General features: G+C 44.1%; 1 protein-coding gene across 2 annotated transcripts in view; it reads right to left on the minus strand.

Moving 5' to 3' along the window:
- LOC145337459 (arginyl-tRNA--protein transferase 1-like) overlaps window positions 1-23,963 on the minus strand; it is a 62,309-nt gene that overhangs the window by 35,907 nt on the left and 2,439 nt on the right. The window contains exons 1-3 of one of the 2 annotated variants that reach the window (XM_080182239.1): window positions 12,563-12,605; window positions 7,680-7,743; window positions 1,647-1,709 (exon numbers count right to left, since the gene is read on the minus strand). In XM_080182239.1, coding sequence (XP_080038365.1) covers window positions 1,647-1,709; window positions 7,680-7,738 — 122 coding nt within the window. In that variant the 5' untranslated portion in view covers window positions 7,739-7,743; window positions 12,563-12,605. Of the gene's footprint in view, window positions 1-1,646; window positions 1,710-7,679; window positions 7,744-12,562; window positions 12,606-23,963 lie in introns of those variants that run through there. The other variant, XM_080182238.1, reaches the window with a different exon arrangement.

Genomic DNA, 23,963 nt, shown 5'->3' on the forward strand with positions numbered 1-23,963 from the left:
CATAGCTACAAGATAAAGGGCCAGTCATTTAATAATAAGATGCACAGAAATGTCTTCTCACAATTCTCTATCTCAAAGATTACTAACAACAAAGGTCCCAGTACTGATCCGTGAGGAACGCCACCTGGCGCAGCACCCCCTGTCTTCTATAACCAAGTTAGTTCTGTATCCATCTTGCCAGCTCACCATATAAATGATTTGGAGGAAAATGTAACTAGTTTGATTAGTAAGTTTGCGGACGACACAAGGGTTGGTGGATATGCAGACATTGATGAAGACCATCAAAGGATACAGCAGGATATAAATCGGTTGGAGACTTGAGTGGAGAGATGGCAGATGGAGTTTAATCCGGACAAATGTGAGGTAGTGCATTTTGGGAGGTCTAATACAGACAGGAAATATACAGTAAATGGCAGAACCCTTAAGAGTATTGATAGGCAGAGGGATCTGGGTGTACAAGTACACAGGTCACTGAAAGTAGCAATGCAAGTGGAGAAGATAGTGGGGCCAATCCTGTAGCCAGTGAGGATATAAAGATTTCTCTCAGGTCCCAGCAATTTCCTCCCGTGCCCCTTTCAGTATTCTCAGGTATATCCCATCAGGCCCTGGGAACTTGTCTATCCTAATGTTTCTCAAGTACCTCAATTCCTCTTCCTTTTTGATCTCAGCACAACCCAAACTATCTACACATCCTTTCCCAGACTCATCATTCACCAAGTCCTTCTCTTTGGTGAGTACTGATGCAAAGTATTCATTTAATATCTCGCCCATTTCCTCTGGCTCTACACACAGATTCCCTCCACCTGTCCTTGGGCTAACTCTCTCCCTGGCCACCCTCTTGCTCTTTATATAAGCAGCCTTAGGATTTTCCTTAATCCTGGTGCTCAATGGCTTTTTGTGACCCCTTTTAGCCCTCCTTACTCAAGTTTCTTTCTACTTTCCACACTTGCTTCATGTGTTCCCAGCCTCCTACCCTCGACAAATGCTTCCTTTTGCTTTTTAACTAGGCTCACAATATCTCTTATTATCCAAGATTCCCAAAACTCGCCATACTTATCCTTCATCCTTACAGGAATAAGCCATTCCTGAATTCCTATCAACTTATACTTGAAAGCCAGATGTTGATTTGCCCTCAAACATCTGCCCCCAATTTACTTTCTTCAGCTCCTGCCTAATGTCGTTGAAATTAGCCTTCCCCCACTTCACTTGACGACTACACTTACCTTTAACCATCCGTACCTTAAAGCTTACTCAATTGTGGTCACTGTTCCCAGACATGCTCAGTACCTAAGCTAAGATGAAGGGATAGGCTGTGCTATGAGGAAACTTCCGCTGCTCCTTCATCAGATAAGTGGGAGTTCACTCACACTGAGCTAAAACAATAAATTAAAGTGATTTAAATGGGGGAAAGCTGTAATTGGAATGTTGGACTGTAGAAGGAGCTTTTTGTTATACTTTGAGTTGGGGATTTCCACTGACCCATTGAGAGAAATATACGTTTTGTTCATTAGCACTAACATGCTTAATGTTTGATGCATTGCAAAGTTCACACCCAGAAGAAATAACTTGCTAAATTTAACAAACTCTTTAAAACTTTTAAGAATCGAGTGCGGGATTTCTGAACAGATACTTAAAGCTGTGCTTACCTCATTGGGTAGGTGGGGCAACATGTAACAGGCATAGCAGCTTTATACAGATACTTCCCACTCCTACACAACGTAAAAACAAAACAATTGCAGTTAATGTCACACACCGGCTCTGGACAGATGAGTCAACTATTCTGAAGCTTTTACGTATAAATTCTCTGAACTCCTTCCCAGTTCCAACATGAACTTTATTTTTAAATATTTTTTTGGCAGGGCTGTAGCCATTGCTGATATTTGTCATCTATCACTAGTTGCTCAGAGAAGGTTAGAGTTGACTGGGTTTACGACAATGAAGTGAGCAAACTGCGGTTTCGTGTCGTTCCAGATCAGGTCAAAACACCAGATTTTCATCCGTAAAGAACTTTAGTGAAAGGGTTGAGTTTTTAAACAGCTGCAGCTTATTGGCCACTTTTACTGATGTGTTTTTTAAAATTTTTAAACTAAATTCCAATTCTCAAGCTGGAATTTGAACATGGGACTATTCATCTATTAACATAAACTCTAATATTATCTAACTCTAACCCATTCCCAGGTAAATCATAGAATCCTTACAGTGCAGAAAAGACCATTCGGCCCATCAAACCTGCACTGACAACAATCCCATCTATCCTCATAACCCCACATATTTATTCTAATAATCATCCTGACAATAAGGGGCAATTTAGCATGGCCAATCCACCTAACCCGTACATCTTTGGACTATGGGAAGAAACTGGAGCACCCGGGGGAAACCCACACAGACACGGGGAGAACATGCAGACTCCACATAGACAGTGACCCAAAACTGGAACTGAACCCCTGGTTCCCTGGCACTGTGAAGCAGCAGTGCTAACCACTGTGCCACCCCTATAACATAAAAAAAGTATCTGAACCCTCGCAATATATTCTAATCTGTAACTCAGTCCGGTGAGTTTGAGTGCTCCCTGAACATACTGACTCAACGCAAATTCATACATGTTATCATCGTTAAATAATGCTTAGTATAGCAATGGAATGAGACAATTGGGGTGGGGAGGGCCAGCAGGAAAGCATTCCCTATGAAAATTTCCCCAGTCCGAGTAGGAATCTCTACCTGCTGAAAAGATGGGCAGCCAACTAATATATTTAAGACCCCAATTATGGGTCATTTAGAGCATCATTTAGAACATCAGCATTTTCTCCACTGTAGCCCCCACTCCCGCACACAGGGGGCTGCAGTCAGAAAAAGCATATCTCTCCGTCCCCAGTGCCCACACTCGGGGGCCCAGCAGGCCATCCAGGGGGGTTTCTCCTTCAATCAGAGGGGCCTAGGGCTTGGCTGCTGAGTGTTTACCTCTTTGCGGTCCCTCCACGTTGAGACTCCCTCTCCATCCCGTTCCTGCCTCGTCTGCGCCCACCTCGGATTGGGGCTGGCAGCATTGGAGTGGCCCAGCCACCCAACCTGTTAGTTTAAGGTCACCTCCAGAAAAAATAGCTCCCCCCCTTCTGATCTCCACTGGCAATCGCGAGCTTACTTGGTTCCACTGCTGGGGTCCCAAAGCCAGTGGGAAAACTCAAGTTTTTCCAAGAGCCCCTCAGCCTGAGGCTCTGGAACTAAAATGGGGTGAGAGATAAGTGTACGAATCAGCCTCAATCCTGATGAAAATCTTTGTAGCTTTCAGTTTGGAGCTCAGAGCTGTTTGTTCTTTAACCTAAATCCTGCAGGGTTTCGAGTGCGTGAGCAAGGATCTGCTCATTAAGAGTTATCAGTATGTCTGAATCGCTACTGACTCAAGTGTCTTTTGTCACCTTGGTTGTGAAGGACAGAAATGAATCCCAACTCCCAAAAGATCAGGTGCTCTTAAATACAACACATTTAATCTCAAACAAAGTCTGTCAAACTGCAGAAGGTCACAGTGATATATGTAGGTTGGGGTCCGTGCTGCCCCTTTAAGAATGCAGGTCATGTGACCCCAGGGCAGCACAATGGTTAACATTGCTGCCTCACGGCGTCAGGGACCCAGGTTCGATTCCCAGCTTGGGTCACTGTTTGTGCGGAGTCTGCACGTTCTCCCCACATCAGCATGGGTTTCCTCCGGATGCTCCAATTTCCTCCCACAGTCCAAAAGATATGTTGGTTAGGTGCATTGGCCATGCTAAATTCTCCCTGAGTATACTCGAACAAGCACCAGAGTGTGGCAACTAGGGCATTTTCACAGTGACTTCATTGCAGTGTTAATGTAAGCCTATACATGACACTAATAAATAAACTTTAAACCTTAAGGGGTTAGGAGTCAGAGCTTCCATTCTTCAGTCTTGAAGGCCTACCTCGTGGACCTTCTGACATACTGCATTGTGATAACCATTCATAATAGTCACAGCCTCATTAACCCCACACTCCCCAGCCCAAGACACCCACTGTTCATGCACACCTTTCCCTCACGCTTTCTCTCTCACGCACAAAGCCAGCAAAGCTTGCTGGGTGGCTGAGTTTCCCCCTAACCTAACCCAAAGCCATGAGGCCAAATGTAGCTCGTTCACCAAACCCCTGCTCCAATCAGCAAATCAGTTGTCTAACAATAATACCACTAGGCCATCATCGTCTCCTAGTTTATCCAGTTGGTAGTCGGGTCTCACACTGTTGGCCGGGAGCGGGGAGAGAACTTGCAAAGAGGGACAAGCAGATATATCTGGGATCAGAAGAATATAAAACACTGGATGATGGTTGACCAACTGCAGAAAATCAGATAGAAACTATAATCCAAATTGCTTGCTAAAAGGGTTCAAGTCTTCCTGCAACCTAAGCAAGATATTAGAGAGATCATTGTGAGAGATCCATCCCTAACCAGACTTTCACTAGAGGGAGCACTAGTCAGTCAAAGTTACAAAATCCATGTTGGTAGGAGGAACAAATATACAGAGTGTTTCTGAAATGATGAGATTAGAAAGTGTGGATGTACCAAAGGACCTGGGTGTTCTTGTCTATAAGTCACTGAAGGCTAATATGCAGGTGTAGCAAGTTATTAGGAAGGCAAATTGTTGCGATAGTGCAGGAATAGTGAGGTCTTGCTTCAACTGTATAGGATCTTGGTTAGATCACACCTGGAGTACTGTGCGCAGTTTTGATCCCCTTACCTCAGAAAGGACACTATTACTATAGAGGGAGTGTAATGAAGGTTCACCAGACTTATTCTGGGGATGGCAGGACCGTCTTATGATGAGAGATTGGCCAAACTAGGCCTGAATTCTCCAGGGTTTTGAAGAGCGAGAGGCGATCTCATTGAAACCTACAAAATACTTAGAAGATTAGACAGGGCAGATGGAGGGAAGGTGGTTCCCTTGTTTGAGGATTCCCAAAGAGTCTGGAACCAGGGGCCACAATTTTAAAAATCAGGGGGTTGCCACTTAGAGCTGAGAAGAGATGAAACTTCTTTACACAGATGTTTGTGAATCTTTGGAATTCTCTACCCCAGAGGCTGTGCTAGCTCAGTCACTGAGTCTGTTTAAAGCAGAGATTGATAGATTTCTGATTTTAAAACAACAAAGGGTTACGGGGATAGTGGGTGTAAAAGGCATTGAAGTGTCCAATCAGTGTCTGATCAGTCATGATCGCATTGAGTGGTGGAGCAGACTCGATGGGCTGAATGGCCTACCCCTATTCCTTCAGTCCCATCTCCAACTCATGTTCCTGTCAAAAATAGAGTTGAAAATATCCAAAGTCTGATTTTTTTTTGTCTGTGACGGTTCCAGAGCTGTGGGATTTGTAGATACATAGTCTAGCTTTTCTACATCAAAGACTCTGGGAAACTTGCAGAGGAAGAACATATGATTCTAGCCCACACGGGACACCAGTTAATTGACAGAGATTTCTTGCCTATAGTCATTTGATTTCTAAAAATATCTGAAGTTAACCAATTGCAGTGTCTGTGAGTCTGTGGCCAGTCACTCTACTTCAAAAACTGCATGGTAACTCGGTGAAATTCTTCCATTACACTCCTCGATTGGCTCCCTACAGTTCTTCCCACTTCCTGCCTGATCAACAAGACTAGCAAGTGGATAACCAAAATCAGGAACGGGGGAGGAGAGACCATTCAACCCCTCAAGCCTGTTTTGCCATTCAAATATATTACAGTTCATCTGTCCATCTACCTTATTTGATTCCATGTCTCTTACTGTTTCCCGTGCTGGGTTGTTCTTTGTTCTTTGTACCCTTCTCCAATAATATTCCTGCTCTGTCCAAGACTGCAAGAAACTACAAAGGGTCGTGAGCGAAGCCCAATCCATCAGGCGAACAAGCCTCCCACCTATTGACTCTGTCTACACTTGCCGCTGCCTCAGAAAAGCAGCCAGCATAATCAAGGGACCCCACGCACCCCAGACATTTTCCCTTCCACCTTCTTCCATCGGGGAAAAGATACAAAAGTCTGAGATCATGTACCAACCAACTCAAGAACAGGTTCTTCCCTGCTGCCATCAGACTTTTGAATGGACCTACGTTATATTAAGTTGATCTTTCTCTACAGCCTAGCTATGACTGTAACACTACATTCTGCACACGCTCCTTTGCATCTCTGGTATGCTTTGTCTGTATAGCACGCAAGAAACAAAACCTTTCACTGTATACTAATGCATGTGACAATAATAAATCAAACCAAATCTTGGTTTTGAAAGTTTCTATTAACAAGCAATGGCTTCTTATGGGAGAGAGTTCGAGATTCCACATGCTGTGTGTGAAAAAAATGTTCAATACCTGAAAGACTAAACTTCAATTTTAAAGTTCTGTCCCCATTTTGCTTTCTGGCTTTCTCCATCAGAGTTAATAGTTTCTGTCTATCCTATCAAATTCTTTAATCACCTCAATTAAATTATTCTTCAAGATTCAATACTAAAGGGAAGGTCTACTGTCCTCATAATTTAACCTGTTTATCAGGATTCCCGGTTCTCCGAATGCTATCTCGCTTTTGACAGGGGTCAGTGATTGGCACGTTGTGCTAGCTCTCTCTTTTTTACCTCAGGCTAGATACCAGGTCAGCTCCAGCCTTTCACAGCCAATGGGCCAAAAATCTAACTCCACATTGGCAGAGTATTGGACCACGAGATATCACATGGGGAGACAGTGGCGTAGCAGTATTGTCGCTGCACTAGTAACCCAGAGACCAAGGGTAATGCTCTGGGGACCCAGGTTCAAATCCCACCATGGCAGATAGTGCAATTTGAATTCAATAAAAATCTGGAATTCAAAGTCTAACGATAACTTTGTTGATTGTCGTAAAAACCCATTTGTTTGCTAATGTCCTTTAGGGAAGGAAATCTGCTGTCCTTACTTGGTCTGGCCTACATGTGACTTCAGGGCCAGTGTCAGGTTTGGGTAATAAATGCAGGACCAGACAGCAACCCCATCAACAAATGTTTTAAAAAAAAATCACAGCTTGCAACCGAAAGCAGAAGCTTCCAGTTTTTTTCCACAAAAGCTGCTGACATTAACTGCAGCATCCCAGCATAGATTAGCCAACCCAGCATCCATTGAGTATTAAACAGCGGACTGCATGGGGCAGTCAACCTCCTACTGAGACATCTGGGCAGCATGTACTATTATTGGAAGTAATGAAGATTTAGGATGGCATGGTGACACAATGGTTAGCACTGCTGCCTCACAGCACCACAGACCCAGGTTCGATTCCTGGCTTGGGTCACTGTCTGTGTGGAGTTTGCACATTCTCCCCATGTCTGTGTGGGTTTCCTCTGGCTTCCTTCCACATTCCAAAGATGTGCTGATTAGGTGCATTGACCATGCTAAATTCTCCCTCAGTGTACCTGCACTGGAATGTGACAACTAGGGGATTTTCATTGTAACTTCATTGCAGTGTTAATGGAAGCTTATTTGTGACTATTAAATAAATTTTAACTTTAACGTCTTTTTAAAACTTGAAGTTGTTCGAAGGAAACTGAGATCCGTACAAGTCTTCAGGTGTCTTAACTAAACTTAACATGCTCTGCATCAGATTCTCTAGGTCTGTAGGTGATAACCGTACTCGGTTCCTAGTCAGTGTCACCAACACTCGCTCGCTCACTCACCTGACCCAGCCCTCGTTCAGCAGCAGCTGGTAATCGTGGACTGTCAACTTGTGTGCCATGAGGCCTGCAGAACAAAGAACAAGCACTTAGTGAAAGGCACTGCTCCCACTGCAGGGTAACTGTGTAACCCCTTTACCGCTTCCAATTTACAACACTCAGAACTTTTGGGCTTTGTGAGATACTCCTCACTTGATCAACCACCAAGACTGTGTTCATCGAGACTTTGCTCCACATGCCAACATTCTTCTCAATGTCAGAAGATTACAGGTTTATGTCCCACATCAGAGACTTGAGTCTTTAATTTGGGTCGTGCTCCAGTGCAATAACTGGGGCATTACTACACTGACAAATATGATGATATACTCAAGACCCATCCTGGGTAAATGTGAAAGCTCCAATGACACTATTGCGAAGAGGCACAGAAGGCGGGGGGTTCTCCTCAGGGTCCTGGCAAATATTTATTCCTCGATCAACAGTCTTAACATAGATTATTCATTTTGTGGAGATGCCGGTGTTGGACTGGAGTTGGCACTTGTAAGAAGTCTCACATCACTAGGTTAAAGTGATGAAGGAGCAGCGCTCCGAAAGCTTGTGATTCCAAGTAAACCTGTTGGACTTTAACCTAATGTTGTGAGACTTCTTATAGATTATCCAATCATTGTCTCCTTGCTGTCCACAAATTGGCTGTTGTACTTTCCACATTACACTTTTCAGATACATCTAAGCGGCTGCTAAGTGCCTTGGGATACTGAAAGTGCATAATCAGCCACGATCATATTGAATGGTGGTGCAGGTTCAAAGGGCCGAATGGCCTACTCCTGCACCTAGTTTCTATGTTAACCGTTATGGATTTTCTGTTCATGGTATCACCCTTCTGCCACATGACATCCTGGCCTAGATTGGACACACAGTCCCCCCTTTGCACAGTTAGTTAGTTGTTGTCCCATTGGCAGTTATTAATTGACCATTTACACTTGATTTGCACAACTGGGGGAGATGGGAGCGAGCGGACCAATCACCACCTATTCAAACTGTAAATTCCAGCCCCTAGTTACAACCTTGAGAAAGGATGAAAGATCGGAGAGGTTGAGGGACGTTAGAAGGGGAAATGGTTTTTAGATAGAGGAACTGCATTGAAACCGACATCCGTATAGTCAACAGGAGACAACACCTCAACAAGACCAACCACCTTTAAGAAAAGGAAGAGGGATAAAGCAAACCCGCGCAAATTTTTATCTCTGGTTATTTGATCACATTTCAGAAAGAAAAAAAGAAAACATGTTCACTGATGAAAGTGAAAATATGGTAGCCAAGGCTGCTACAGGACATGATATTTGCAATGACATAGCTGGGAGTAAATATTTCCTTCAGCTGCTCCAGTTTCCCAGGCCAAAGATGTGCAGGGTAGGTGGATTGACCATGCTGAATTGTCCCTTAGTGTCCCGAGATGTGGGGGTTTGGGCAGATTAGTGGGATATATGTGTGGGGTTCTGGGAATAGTACCTGGGTAAGATGCTCTTTCAGAGAGTCGGTGCAGACTCAATGGGCCGAATGGCCTCTTTCTGCACTGTAGGGATTCTATGACAGTGGCTTCAGCAGAAGATTTGCAGATGATCATGTTCACTCCAGTAACAGGTGATGTACAACATAGAACAGTAGAGCACAGTACAGGCCCTTCGGCCCTCGACGTTGCGCTGAGCTTTGTCCGAAACCAAGATCAAGCTACCCCACTCCCTATCATTCTGGTGTGCTCCATGTGCCTATCCAATAACCGCTTGAAAGTTCCTAAAGTGTCCAACTCCACTATCACAGCAGGCAGTCTATTCCACACCCCAAAACATAGCCCCACCTTAAAAGTGTGAAGGGACAGTTATCTATTTGCCTGTACAGATGACCAACACTGTGGCATCTAAAACTGTGTTTGTAGATTACTCAGTCCTTAATAATCTGCACACACACACTCTTACACAAACAACTGCACTCAGTCTAGCTGTGTCAGCATACTAGTGACATGGCTATGGTTATATTTGCAACTGCTGCATCACTATTACTGCACCTTTTAAAAGACAGTTAGAATGAATCTCTTTATACATTTTCAACAAATAACAATCCGGTGTTTTATTTTTCCTTTCAATTGTACCAGCAAATTCATAATTATTTTGAAAAACATATTTTCTTGTTACTGTCAATCATCTTGTTAAGTTTAACGATAAGGTTCCTATTTATTATCTGAATAATAACTATAGAATTTGGATTACGCACAGCTTTAGGAATTTGAGCGAATTGTTCCCAAACCTCTTGCATCCAAGATCCTCGCAAGCATTAGGCTACGTATCTTGGCTGGATTCATGTTCATACTACTGTTATGGTTCAGGTCAGAAAAGTGTTTCATGGAGCCCGCCTGGATTTGCACCTTGAATTTGGCTGGGATAAGCATGAGATGTTTCACTATGATTCAAATGACCCACTAGGGAGCTTTTATCAAACCAAGTTTATTTAAGAATATAGTTAACATGCATACTAAGAAAATTAGCAAGAACTTTTATCAATTACAAACAAGAAACAGATCAACCACTATAATGTATAACTCTTAACAAATATATCTAATGTGTTCCAGTCAAACCAATTCCATAGTCAAAAGATCCTTTTCACAGGTTTAATACAGCAAAGACTAATGCTCACGTGATACTGGACTTGAGACCTTTTGGAGAAGTTGACAGTTCTCTAGATAGACTCAGAACAGTTTGAAGTCAGGACAGCTTCCCAAAACACCGAGGACTCTGGGCAAGCTACCGACAGCCAGTTTCCCCTTCAGAAAGGCAAGACCTTGCTTTCAGCTAACCAGTAGAATTTCCCAAAAACCAGGAAGAGAAGGACTTCTTTTCAGTTTGATGTCCCTTCTAAAACTCAACTTTAGCTCTTGCCAAACAGAAAATGAAACCTTAAACTCACTAAAAAAAACTGTCCAAAAGCACACAACTATCCTCCTAACAATGCCATAAAACCAATCCCACAGTAATCACAAACAACCCCATTTAAGCCACTTAATCAGCAATTAAAAGGACATTTCCAGTCAAGTTGGCAACAATAATAACATCAGCTAAGGTTGTGAGCTGAGAAACATTAAAGCTGAGAGAGTTGCAGAGATCACGATTTAAAAAAAATCTTTTTTAAAGGTTTACTAACATCACACCACATGCTACCTTTACCGTATACATGACTGTCTCCAGAAATGTACCTCGCCTTATTAGATACAGGAGGCGGACCTTCAGTCATGTCAAGGATCATCTATAAAGATGACTTCTAAGTCCAGAAAAAAATTGCAAACTAACTACAGGTTACGGCAACACGAATTTTAGTAAAAGAAACCTTATAAGTAACACAGTGATTTACTTCACAGGTCTATTTACTGAACGAACATCTACCACCATATCGTTTTTTACTTTCAACAAAGTTTATAACTCTAGCCTGATTTATGGACACAGCATATCTTTGTGACACTGAGAGGATTTCCACATATTACAACAATCATCACACTTCTAAATGACTTTATTGGCTGTAAAGAACTTTGAGATGTCATGAAAAGTCCTCTAAAGATGCAAGTCTTTCCGAACCACTCCCTTGTAATCTACAACTGGCAATAGATACATGCTGGGGGTATTAACGAGCACAAGAGGTAGACCCACAGGCAACAGTGATTGGTATTTTTGCCCCGCAGTTGTGAGTGGTATGGATTTTATCAAAGTGATTGCTGATCCGTGTTGATTCACACAACCGCTTTGGACACACACCCCCGCGACCCTTCCCCCCTCTCTCTGCTCAGACTCCCTTCCTCTCCCAAGGACTGCCAATATCCACCTACTCTCCCCTTCTCCGTTGCTGATTGTACCTCTATCGAAAATCACATTCGTCCTTGTAAGTGTGTGGGGTTATGGGGATAGGACAGGGGAAGAGGGCCTGGGTAAAATACTCTGCCAGAGAGTTGGTGCAGACTTAGTGGGCCTCCTTCTGCACTGTAGGAACTTTATGATTGTGTTATTAATCAATGTAAATGAACAGGCTGTACACACAACTGCTCTGATTTTTGGATTGGTAGTGATTTCATCCATCTATATTCTCACCTGGTACTAAACCCTCCCATATTATGAGCTGGATTTAATGCAGGAACATGTAAATTGCAAGAGAAGCCCCAAGAATGGATGGAGGGTGGAAGGGGCGGGTGTTGGATTACTGTTCACCGGCAACGGGATGTCAATTAAGTTCATCACCGAGGCGATGGGCACCCATTATACCCGAGGCCATGGCAAATTTTGTGTAGCCTCAGGGATTTAACGGGAGCCACACCCTCCTGCACCCTCAAATGGAAAGCCTGTCAAGTTGACCATCAGCCTTGCCGAGGAGGTTTCTCGTTGCTGTGTACTCTCGTGCCCGATTGAGGGACTGGGCTTCGGGCCACTGAAAGTCACCCTCTGCCCCCACCTCCATATCCGTGCTCCCCCTCTCCCTGACCCACCACATTCCTCCCACCCTCTCTCCTCTTTTTGTTCCCGTGTCTTTAGTGAGTGTATTCCTGTGACCGCTCCCGCTGGCACTGGTGATTACTTGCCAGCGCCGGATTGGTCAACAGGCTTCAGCGGATCCACTACGGGGTCTTCAATAGTTGGGGGAGGCTCGAAGGTGACCAGTTAACTGCCTGAAAGGCATGTGATACCGTCAGGCCTCCCCCAGGGAACTGATGGGGGTTCCTGACTGGTTCACTGCCTAAAGGGCGAAACCTCCGTCCGCCCCACAAAACCCAGCCTCTCATTCCCAATTGACACTGTTTCCTTCATTTACCATTCCTCCGGCTTTCCCACATTCACGTTCTCTTGTTTGGTTCCTACCAGTCTTGGCTCAGTGACAGGAATCTCAGCTTTGAGTCAGCAGGCTGTGTGGTCCAGTTCCACTTCAGGCCTTGACCACATCTGAAGTGCTGCAGGAGTGCGGAACCATCTTCCAGATGTGCTGGTAAAGTGAGGTCCCATCGTGAGCTGTGATTAGACGTACCCAGGCCCAATGTTCCTGCACTCAAACGGCGAATCTGGACATTGATCACATTCCTGCTTTCAGAACTTTGCTCTGTGCAGTCTGACTGGCACATTTTCCAACTTTACCACAGTGACATTGCAAGAATTGGCTGTAAATTGCTCTGTGATGTTGTGAAAACTACTCTATAAACGCAACTTGTTTCACACACACAGACACACAGACATACACACACAAACAGTGGGTTTTATAAATAGGACCATAGAGTATTTGACAAAGAGGTAATGATCAAATTTTGCATACAATAGTTTGGCTGCAAACGTACACAGCTGGGCACCCCATTATAGTGGGGACACAGACTATAAAGAACGAAAGACATAGATTCACACGGATGATATAAGGGATGGAATTCCACAATTATAAGGATAGATGCCTTGACATTCAACGGCTTCAATTAACATCGCTGAATTCCCCCAACGTCAACAATCTGGAAGTTACCGTTGACCAGAAATTGAACTAATCATATAAATACTGTGGCTGCAGGAGCAGGTCAGAGGCTAGGAATCTTGCGGTGAGTAACTCATCTCCTGACTCAAAGCTTGTCCACCATCTACAAGCTACAGATCAGCAGTGTGATGGAAAACTCTCCACTTGACTGGCTGGGTGCAGCTCCAACTACTCTCAAGAAGCTCAAAACCATCCAGGACAAAGCAGCCCAATTGATTGACACTTCATTCACAAACATTCATTCCCTCCATCACTGACGCTCAGTAGCAGCAGTGTGTACCATCTACAAGATGCACTGCAGTAACTCACCAAGGTTCCTTCGACAGCACCTTCCAAATCCATGACCACTAACGTCTAGAAGCAGAAGGGCAGTAGGTATCTTGGAACACCACCATTTGGAAATACCCTCCAAGTTACTCATCATCCTGACTTGGAACATAGCGCTGTCTCTTGCTGAGACTGGGATAAAAGCCAGCTTCAAGATTTGGTTAGTGTGGACTAATGTTGGGTGTGTCAGAGTATGTGGAATTAAAAGAGAGCAGGACTCCCCACACCAATCTGCCCCCCACCCCTCTCTAAGCCAGGTGAAATACAAGTCTCTCTCTCGCTCCCTCTCTTTCTGAAACAAATCAACTCAGCAAAGCTACAGCTGAAAAGAAAGCTGGACAAATTCTCAGCTAAACTGCAGGAAGCTGGAATCTGGAGACCAACTCAAAGGGAGGCGAAACCTAAAGCTATTGTTGCTGGATTATGAATTCAGAAACTCAGCTAAAGTTCTGGGGAACTGGGTCCAAATCCCACCACAGCAGATGGTGGAATTTGAATTCAATAAAAAAAAATCAGGGACTAAGAATCTGCTGATGACCATAAAACCATTGTCGATTGTCAGAAAAAACCCCATCTAAAGTTTATTTATCAGTCACAAGCCTTACATTAACACTGCAATGAAGTTACTGTGAAATACCCCTAGTCGCCACAGTCCGGGCCTGATGTGCCCCTAACGTGTTTTAGGGTGTCTTTGGTGATGCTGAAATCGCAGGATCAGGGGATGAAGACAGCTTGTTGCGGCGCTCCCATCTCCATTGTGACCTCCTCAAATTCCATTGTAACATCTGGGTAATGATCAAAGGAATGTCGGACCGAAAGGAACTGCAAGGAAATGCAGCATGTTTTTCAGGATGTGGGAGGAAACCCATGCAGATCTGGGGAGAACGTGCAAACTCCACGTAGATAGTGACCAAGGAACCGAGCCGGGGTCCCTGGCACTGTAAGGCAGCAGTGCTAACCACTGATGTCTTTTAGGGAGAGAAAGGGAAACAAAGATATCTAGAGGGACAGGTAGTATTGAGAAAGCAGGGGGCTGCAGAAGAATCTAGACAGGTTAAAAGAGTGGGCAAAAAAGTGGCAGATGGAATACAATGTGGAAAAGTGTGAGATTATGCACTTTGGAAGGAGAAATGGAGGCATAGACCATTTTCTAAATGGGAAAATGGTTAGAAAATCAGAAACACAAAGAGACTTGGGAGTCTTTGTTCAAGATTCTCAAGGTTAGCCTGCAGGTTCAGTCGGCAGTTAGGAAGGCAAATGCAATGTTAGCATTCGTGTTGAGAGAGCTAGAATACAAGAGCAGGGGTGTATTAGGAAGGACTATTACTTGCGTGGTGAAAAACTGCAGCAGGCAACGGTGCAGAGGGACCTCGGGGCCCTTGTGCATGAGTCGCAAAAACCCAGCCTGCAGGTGCAGCAGGTGGTCAGGAAGGCGAATGGGATGCTGGCCTTCATAGCGAGGGGGATTGAATATAAAAGTAGGGAGGTCTTGCTGCAGCTGTATAGGGCATTGGTGAGGCCGCAGCTGGAGTACTGTGTGCAGTTTTGGGCGCCGCACTTACGCAAGGATATTTTGGCCTTGGAGGGAGTACAGAGGAGGTTTACTAGGCTGATACCGGAGTTGAGGGGGCTGAGCTATGAGGAGAGGCTGAATAAACTAGGCTTGTACTCGTTAGAGTTTAGAAGAATGAGGGGAGATCTCATTGAGACGTATAAGATGATGAATGGGACGGATAGGATAGAGGTGGAGAGACTCTTCCCGCTCAGAAAGGACAGTAGGACTAGAGGGCACAGCCTCAAGATAAAGGGGGGGACGGTTTAGAACGGAGTTGAGGAAGAACTTCTTCACTCAAAGGGTGGTGAATCTCTGGAATTCTCTGCCCGTTGAGGTGGTGGAGGCTGCCTCGCTAAATATTTTTAAGACGCGGGTTGATGGGTTTTTGATAAGCGAGGGGATTAAGGGTTATGGGGAGAGGGCGGGAATGTGGAACTGAGACACGACAAATCAGCCATGATCTTATTGAATGGCGGGGCAGGCTCGAAGGGCTGGATGGCCTACTCCTGCTCCTATTTCTTTTGTTCTTATGTATTTCTGAGGCTGTATAAGGCTCTGGTCAGATCCTATTTGGAGTATTGCGAGCAGTTTTTGTGACCTCGCCGGGGGCCCAGTTGTAACAATATTTAGTTGTGAAAACAAGGGCAAAAGGTCATTCTGTGACAATGAGCATCGGCTTCCTGTTGCCCCGACCTGGGAACCAAGTTGATCCTGGCCCTCACCCAGGGCTGCATTTTTTTGTCAGGTGTTGACGGAACGTGAAACCACTGTCTAAAACCACCTCAAGGTATTTTGGGAAGTTCCCACGGCGGTTCAGTACCACAGATTTGTAACTCAAAGGTTAGCAATATTCGAGCTTTCACAGCATAGTTCTCAAGTGAGAACATAAGAAACAGGAACTGAGTAGACCATGTGGCCTATCAAGCGTGTTCTGTCATTCAATCCGATTATAGCTTCAACTTCACTTTCCTGTCTGCTTTGCACATCCCTTGATTCGAAAAGAATCTTTCTTTTGCTTTTATTCATTCTAGGGACACGGGGGCATCACTGGGCTGGCCAGCATTTATTGCCCATCCCTAGTTGCCCAAGGACAGTTGAGAGTCAACCGCATTGCTGTGGCTCTGGAGTCACATGTAGGCCAGACCAGGTAAGGTTGGCAGATTTCCTTCCCCAAAGGAGATTCGTGAACCAGATCGGTTTTCCAACAATTGGCAATGGTTTCATGGTCATCAGTAGATGCTTAATTTCAGATTTGTTCTTAATTATTGAATTCAAATTCCACTATCTGCCGTGGCAAGATTCAAATTCGGGTCCCCAGAACATAAACTGAGTTTCTGAATTAAAAATCCAGCGATAATACCACGAGGCCATCTCCCTTTAATCTTAAACATATTCAACATTGGTGCATCCACAACCCTCTGGTTAAAGGATTCATAACTCTTTTTAGTGAAGAAATTTCTCCTCATCCCAGTCATAGAACAGAATCATAGAATCCCTCGTGCAGGAGGAGGTCATTCGGCCCATTGAGACTGTACTGCCCACAATCCCACCCAGGCCCTATCCCCATAACTCCACACATTTACCCTGCCAATCCCCCTATCACTAGGGTCAATTTAGCATAGCCAATCAATCCAACCCGCACATCTTTGGACAGTCCTAAATGATTTAACCCTTATTCTGCAGCCGTACCCCGTGTTCTAGATTTACTAGCCTGGATTTGGAGTGCCGATAAATCATTCTATGTTCAATCTGGTTAACATCCTTATTCTGTACAATTCACAGTTTCATTTTCCATCCTTGTATCAGATCGTTATCATCTCAGCGTGTTACGGAAATATATCTAGCAATTTCCGCATTGTCACCCTAATATTTCTGAATTCCTCAGATCAGGAAAGGAAAATACAAAGAGAGCTGCTTTGTTCCTTTACTGACTGTACACTTATATTTGTATCGATGCCATTCTCCAGAGGAATGGACCAAGCTTAGATATGGCTCTGGCACTTAACAAAATGTAGCAAATCTGCTTGTTTCAATGACATCTTCCCATTTGTGTCAAAATGCCTGCAACTGGCTGCCATGCTTTTGTACCAGTATTCAATCCTCTGCCCACAGTATGACAACATGCAATTGCCATTCTGAAACTAGGCAGCTAATAATCGGGCAAACCACTGATCTTTTGCAATGCTGGTTGAAAGAGGGGAGTCTGTGCAGATACAGAGAAATGATGATACGCCGGAGGAATACAGAGGCACAATATTTATTGCTCCTGAAGAGGGAGTTACTCAAAAGACTTATACTAGCAGTGTGCATTTAGACCTGTCTGAAGCAGCTATAACCAGACATTATTAATCCACATCAAAGCTGGTTATCTGCACGTACTCAAGATAACAAAGACACTCATAGACTTGTCTGCAGCGTATGATTCAGAATGGAGCAAAAGTCTACTACTGAATGTTTAATATAGTGCAAATCAACATTGCCCCCATGAAGAGGCATGGTCACCCACTATAAATACATCTCATGGACCAACCCTCTAATAGTCATCCAAGCCAAACTCTTCCCCAAATCAAACATACATCTGTTGGACACTTAATGTGGAATCAGCTGAGGATTAAGGTATTTTAGATCTAATATTGCGCAATGAAAGTATTTATCACCCTACAAAAGGCGTAACATGTGCAATTTTGTTCTTGTAATAAATCCCAAACGTGTGGGCAAGAGGTGGCTGCAAGATGCTTTCCACATCTCTGTCAATGTCTGGATAAAGATCCCAAAGCACTATATGAAGGGGAGCAAACAGCCCTTCCCCGTGTTCTGGTCAATATTTCTTCAAAGGAACACTAGAACATTCAGGCTCCTCAAGTCTCTTCTGCCAATCAATTAGATCGTGCTGAACTCTACCTCAATTCCATTTCCTCCCTATTCCTTGAGACTCTTTTCCCATGAGAGGTTTTCAACTTCAGTTTGGAAATTTTCAGTTGATACAACATCCAGAGAGTGTGTCCTAGATTCTCACTGTTCTGTGAGTAGAGTGTCCTTTGATTTTATTTCTGAATGACATGGTTCTATTTTTAAACAGTGTGTCACTAGATTCCGCCAGCAGATCTAAGCATTTCTCTGCATCTGCACAAACCCTTCTCAGGAATGTGAGCAGTTAAGCTGCTTTTGCAATATTCATTGATAAAAAACGTCTGCATGACCACAGTCACGCACTAGAAATTTTTAATTTTCAGTTTGTGCAGATGCTGCTTAAGATTCCCATAAGCGTTGTGGAACATCAATGTATTTGATACTTGGACTTTCATTTTTGAGAGTGATTTCTTTTCTGAGTTACGTCAGGGTTTTAGGAAGCGGGGAGGAAACCCATGCAAACACGGGATGAACGTGCCGGCTCCACACAGATGGTGACCCAAGCCAGGAATTGAACCCCGGTGCTGTGAGACAGCAGTGCTAACCCCACTGTGCCACAGTGGCGAGTGCAGCCTTGTGTTGACACACTGTTTGCCCGGATGAGCATTGTGTAGTTTGCAGTTACTGATGGGGTGGTCCACTGTGGTCAATATACTCCTGGAAGTTTCATCACATGACTGCCTCATAGTCCAGCTGTTAGCCGGCCAATGCGTCCATCCTTGTGACACACTGCCGCCCATCGCCAAATTGGAAAGCAAAAAGACTCATTAGCAGCTTAGATGATAACTGACCATCAGCCAAACAGCATTCCCCTATGCCCCAACTTCCAAAAATGTTACATCTGGTACAAAGAAATACAATCCTTACAGTACAGAAAGAGGCCATTTGGCCCATCGAACCTGCACTGACAACAATCCCATCCAGACCCTATCCCCCTAACCCCACGTATTTACCCTGCTAATCTCCGAGACTAAGGGGCAATTTAGCACGGCCATTCAATCTAGCCTGCACAATTTAGGACTGTGAAGGAAACCAGAGTGCCCGGAGGAAACCCACACAGACACAGGGAGAATGTGCAAAGTCCACACAGACAGTGACCTAAGAACATAAGAACTAGGAGCAGGAGTAGGCCATCTGGCCCCTCGAGTCTGCTCCGCCATTCAATAAGATCGTGGCTGTTTCTTTCGTGGACTCAGCTCCACTTATCTGCCTGCTCACCATAATCCTTAATTCCTTTACTGCTGAAAAATCTACCTATCTTTGCCTTAAAAACATTCAATGAGGTAGCCTCAACTACTTCACTGGGCAGCGAATTCCACAGATTCACAACCCTTTGGGTGAAGAAGTTCCTCTTCAACTCAGTTCTAAATCTGCTTCCTCTTATTTTGAGGCCATGCCCCCTAGTTTTAGTTTCACCCGCAGTGAAAACAACTTCCCTGCTTCTATTTTATCTACTCCCTTCATAATCTTATATACTTCTATAAGATCCCCCCTCATTCTTCTGAATTCCAATGAGTATAGACCCAGTCTACCCTGCATGTCCCCATAAGCCAACCCTCTCAACACCGGAATCAACCTATGCCAGAACCTGGTGTCAGGGGTCAGGGTTCAAAAATGTTTAGAACAAAAACTGACAAATAAAATCTTTTTTCAACCTCCAATGATGTTTCTTCAAGGTCGCTCACAGCAGTGTCCTGGAGACTGATCATCAATTCATGGAGACTCCAGGCCAGTCCTGGAGGGTTGGGGATTCTAGTTACACGTAGCCGAGAAACCAACACATTAAACGACACATCATCCAATTACAGAGTTCCAATTAGCGAGCAACTGAGCCAGAACGTCAGAAAGATCCCATATGTGCTCTTTGTTGATAGGCAGCGATTAGCCTCAGCATGCCTGGGTGAGAGCGGTGATAGAACAAAACAAAAAACAAAAAATTACAGCACAGGAACAGACCTTTTGGCTCCTCCAAACCTGCACCAACCAACCTGCCCGACCGAATTAAAACCCCCTATCCTTCTGGGGACCATATCCCTCTATTCCCATCCTAGTCATGTATTTGTCAAGACCCCTCTTAAAAGTCACTACCGTATCTGCTTCCATTATCTCCCACAGCAATGAGTTCCAGGCACCCACTACTCTCTGTGTAAAAAATCTGCCTCGTACATCTCCTATAAACCTTGCCCCTCGCACCTTAAACCTATGCCCCCTAGGAATTGCTTCTTCCACCCTGGGAAAATTCTGACTATCCTCTCTGTCCATGCCTCTCAATCTTGTAGATTTCTATCACGTCATCTCTCAACCTCCAATGTTCCAGTGAGAATGAATCAAGTTTCTCCAACCTCTCCTCATAGCTAACGCCCTCCATACCAGGCAACAGCCTGGTAAATCTTTTCTGTACCCTCTCCAAAGCCTCCACATCCTTCTGGTAGCGTGGCGGCCAAAATTGAACACTATATTTCAAGTGCGGCCTAACTAAGATTCTATAAAACTGCAACATGACTTGCCAATTTTTAAACTCAATGCCCCAGCCAATGAAGGCAAGCATTCTGTATGCCTCCTTGACTACTTTCTCCACCTGCATTGCCACTTTCAGTGACCTGTGCACCCAGATACCTCTGCCTATCAATATTCTTAAGGGTGACGTAAAATAACAATTTTGGACGTTCTTCAGTGACCCCTGATGCAAGTGTCTGTGTTTGAAGGAGGACAGAATAGAACACAATAACGCACACAGTCAAACTGCCTACTACAACTCACCGCGCAGGCACACATTTGAAAGGATATTGTCGTCACATAAGTAATACTAATCAGCCAAGACCATCAATCTAGTTAATGCAAGCTTAATTTCCATTGGAATTCAGTTTTTTAAAAAAATCTGGAAACAAAAAAGCCAACCTCAATAAAAGTGATCCTGAAACTAGTGTCCGAACATTTTTGTGGAAGGAAAGAAACCTGCTGTGATTACCCAATCCAGACCACGATCTGATCCTACACCACAATGGTCAAATCCTCTCAAGTGGTTAAGAAAGCCCTCGGGTTCCAATCTGTTACACAACAGGTCAGGAAAAAGGCCAACCACAAAACTATCAATGCAACAAAAGTGGGTGTAAATGTCAGCAACACCCACATATCCAGGTTAGAAAAATAAAGACTAAATATTGGACAGAAGAGAAACCAATCCAGAATTTCAGAATTGTTATGGTGCAGGAGGCCATTTGGCCCATTGTGTTTGTAGCAGCTCTCCAAATGAACATCATGGCTTAGTGCCATTGTCAAGGCTTTTCTCTGTACCACTGCATATTGTTTCTTTTCAAGCAATCATCTAATATTCCCTCGAGAGCCTTGATTGAAGCTGCCTCCACCACACTGCCAGGCAGTGTGTTCCACACCCAACCACTCGCTGTGTGAAAAAGCATTTTCTCACATCACATTTCCGTCTTTTGCAAATCACCTTAAATCTGTACCCCTCTCCACTCTTGATCCTTTTATGAACAGGAATAGTTTGTCCCTATCTACTCTGTCCAGTCCCCTCATGATTTTGAGCACCTCTATAAAATCTCCTCTGACCCTTCCTCTCTCCAAGGAGAACCATCCCAACCTATCTTCATAACTGAAGTTCCTCATCCCTGCAACCACTTTTGTAAACCACTTCTGCACTCTTTCCAATGCATTCACACCCTTCCTATAGTGTGGTTCTGTACACAATATTCCAGTGAGGTTTAACTAGTGTCTTATATAAGTTTGGTATAATCTCCTTGCTCTCGTACTCTATGCCCTATTAATGAAGTCCAGAATACTGTATGCTTATAACAGCTCTCTCTATCTGTCCTGACACCTCCAATGATTTATGCACACATACACCCAGGGCCCTTTGCTCCTGCACCTTTTGTTTTACACTCTCTCTCCACGTTCTTCCTACCAAAATGTATCACCTTGCATTTCTCTGCATTGAACGTCATCTGCCCATTCCATCACTTTGTCCATGCCCTTCTGAAGTTCTACACTAGCTTCTTCACATTTATAATACTTCTAAGTTTGTAACATCCACAATCTTCGAAACTGTTTCCTACACACCAGGATCTAGATCATATATATAAAATATCAATTGAATGCTACTCTCTGCTCCCTATTATTCAGCCAATATTGTATCCACTGGCCCTTTTATTTCACAAGCTACAGCTTTCCTCAAGTCTATTGTATACCACTATATCGAAAGCCTTCTGAAATTCTATGTACAGCTCATGAGACATAGGAGCAGAATTAGGCCACTCGGCCCATCGCATCTGCTTTGCCATTCAATCATAGCTGATTCTTTTCTCATTCCTATTCTCCTGCCTTTTCCCCCATAGCCCTGGATCCCCTTATTAATCAAGAATCTGTCTATCTATCTCTGTCTTAAAGACACTCAATGACCTGGCCCCCAAAGCCTTCTTCGGCAAAGAGTTCCACAGATTCACCACTCTCCGGGCTGAAGAAATTCCTCCTCAACTCTGTCTTAAAGGATTGTCCCTTCAGCCTGAGGTTGTGCCATCAATCGCGTGACCCTCTCTGCTACCTCCTCAAAAACTCCGGCTAGTTAGTTAAGCACGATTTCCCTTTTAGAAATCCATGCTGGCTTTTCCTAAATGACTCGCATTTTTTTCATGTGACTGCCAATTCTATCCCAAATAATTGCTTCTAGAAGCTTGCCCACTTGATGTGGAACTGACTGGCCTATAACTCAGAAAGAGAAACCAGATCAAAACGTTCAGATCCCAGCCACAATCAGTAATACTGACACCAGTAATACTGGAGCCCCAAGACCAGTTCAGGTAAGTTTTACGGGTACCCCACATTTCAAGTTTTCCTGGTTATTCCTTCTGGGAAAAGGGCAGCTGCCCTGAGACACAGTGAGGACACTACCTCCATAATTGTTCCCAAGACAGCAGCACAGTGGCACAGTCGTTAGCATTGCTGCTTCACAATGCCAGGGACCTGGGTTCGATTTGAGTACATTGTGGCCAGAACTACTGGGGAGTTAGGAGATAGGGAAAGCTTTAAAAAACAACAAAGATCTACTAAGAAAGCGATAAAGAAAGGAAAGATAGATTATGAAACTAAACTAGCACAAAATATAAAAACTGATAGTAAAAGTTTTTACAAATATATAAAAAGGAAAAGAGTGACTAAAGTAAAGTTGGGCCCCCTAGAAGATGAGAAGGGGGATTTAATAATGGGAAACGAGGAAATGGCCGAGGTCTTAAACAAGTTTTTATGTCAGTCTTCACGGGAGAGGACACAAATAGCTTACTAAAAATTAATGGTCGTGGGACTGTAGGAGGTGAGGACCTTAAAACGATTACTATTACTAAAGAGGTAGTGTTTGGTAGGCTAATGGGGGCTAAAGGTAGACAAGTCCCTGGGCCCGGATGGAATGCATCCCAGGTTACTGAAAGAACTGGCAGAAGTAATAGCAGATGTATTACTTGTAATTTATCAAAATTCACTGGATGCTGGGGAGGTGCCGGCTGATTGGAAAACGGCTAATGTGACGCCGCTGTTTAAAAAAGGAGGTAGACAAAAGGCGGGTAACTACAGGCCAGTTAGCTTAACATCCATAGTTGGGAAAATGCTGGAATCCATCATTAAAGAAGAAATAGCAGGACACCTGGAAAAGAATGGTTCGATCAAGCAGACACAGCATGGATTCATGAAGGGAAAGTCACGTTTAACGAATTTACTGAATTTTTATGAGGACATAACGAGTGTGGTTGACAAAGGGGAACCAGTGGTTGTGGTGTTTTTAGATTTCCAGAAGGCGTTCGATAAGGTGCCTCACAAAAGGTTGCTGCAGAAGATTTAGGTACACGGAGTTGGGGGTAAAGTGTTAGCGTGGATTGAGGATTGGCTATCTATCAGGAAGCAGGAGCTGGAATAAATGGATGCTTTTCCGGTTGGCAGTTGGTGACTAGTGGCAT

This window comes from Carcharhinus amblyrhynchos, unplaced genomic scaffold (genome assembly GCF_965287045.1).
Source record: "Carcharhinus amblyrhynchos unplaced genomic scaffold, sCarAmb.v2.hapA scaffold_49, whole genome shotgun sequence".
Lineage (NCBI taxonomy): Eukaryota > Metazoa > Chordata > Chondrichthyes > Carcharhiniformes > Carcharhinidae > Carcharhinus > Carcharhinus amblyrhynchos.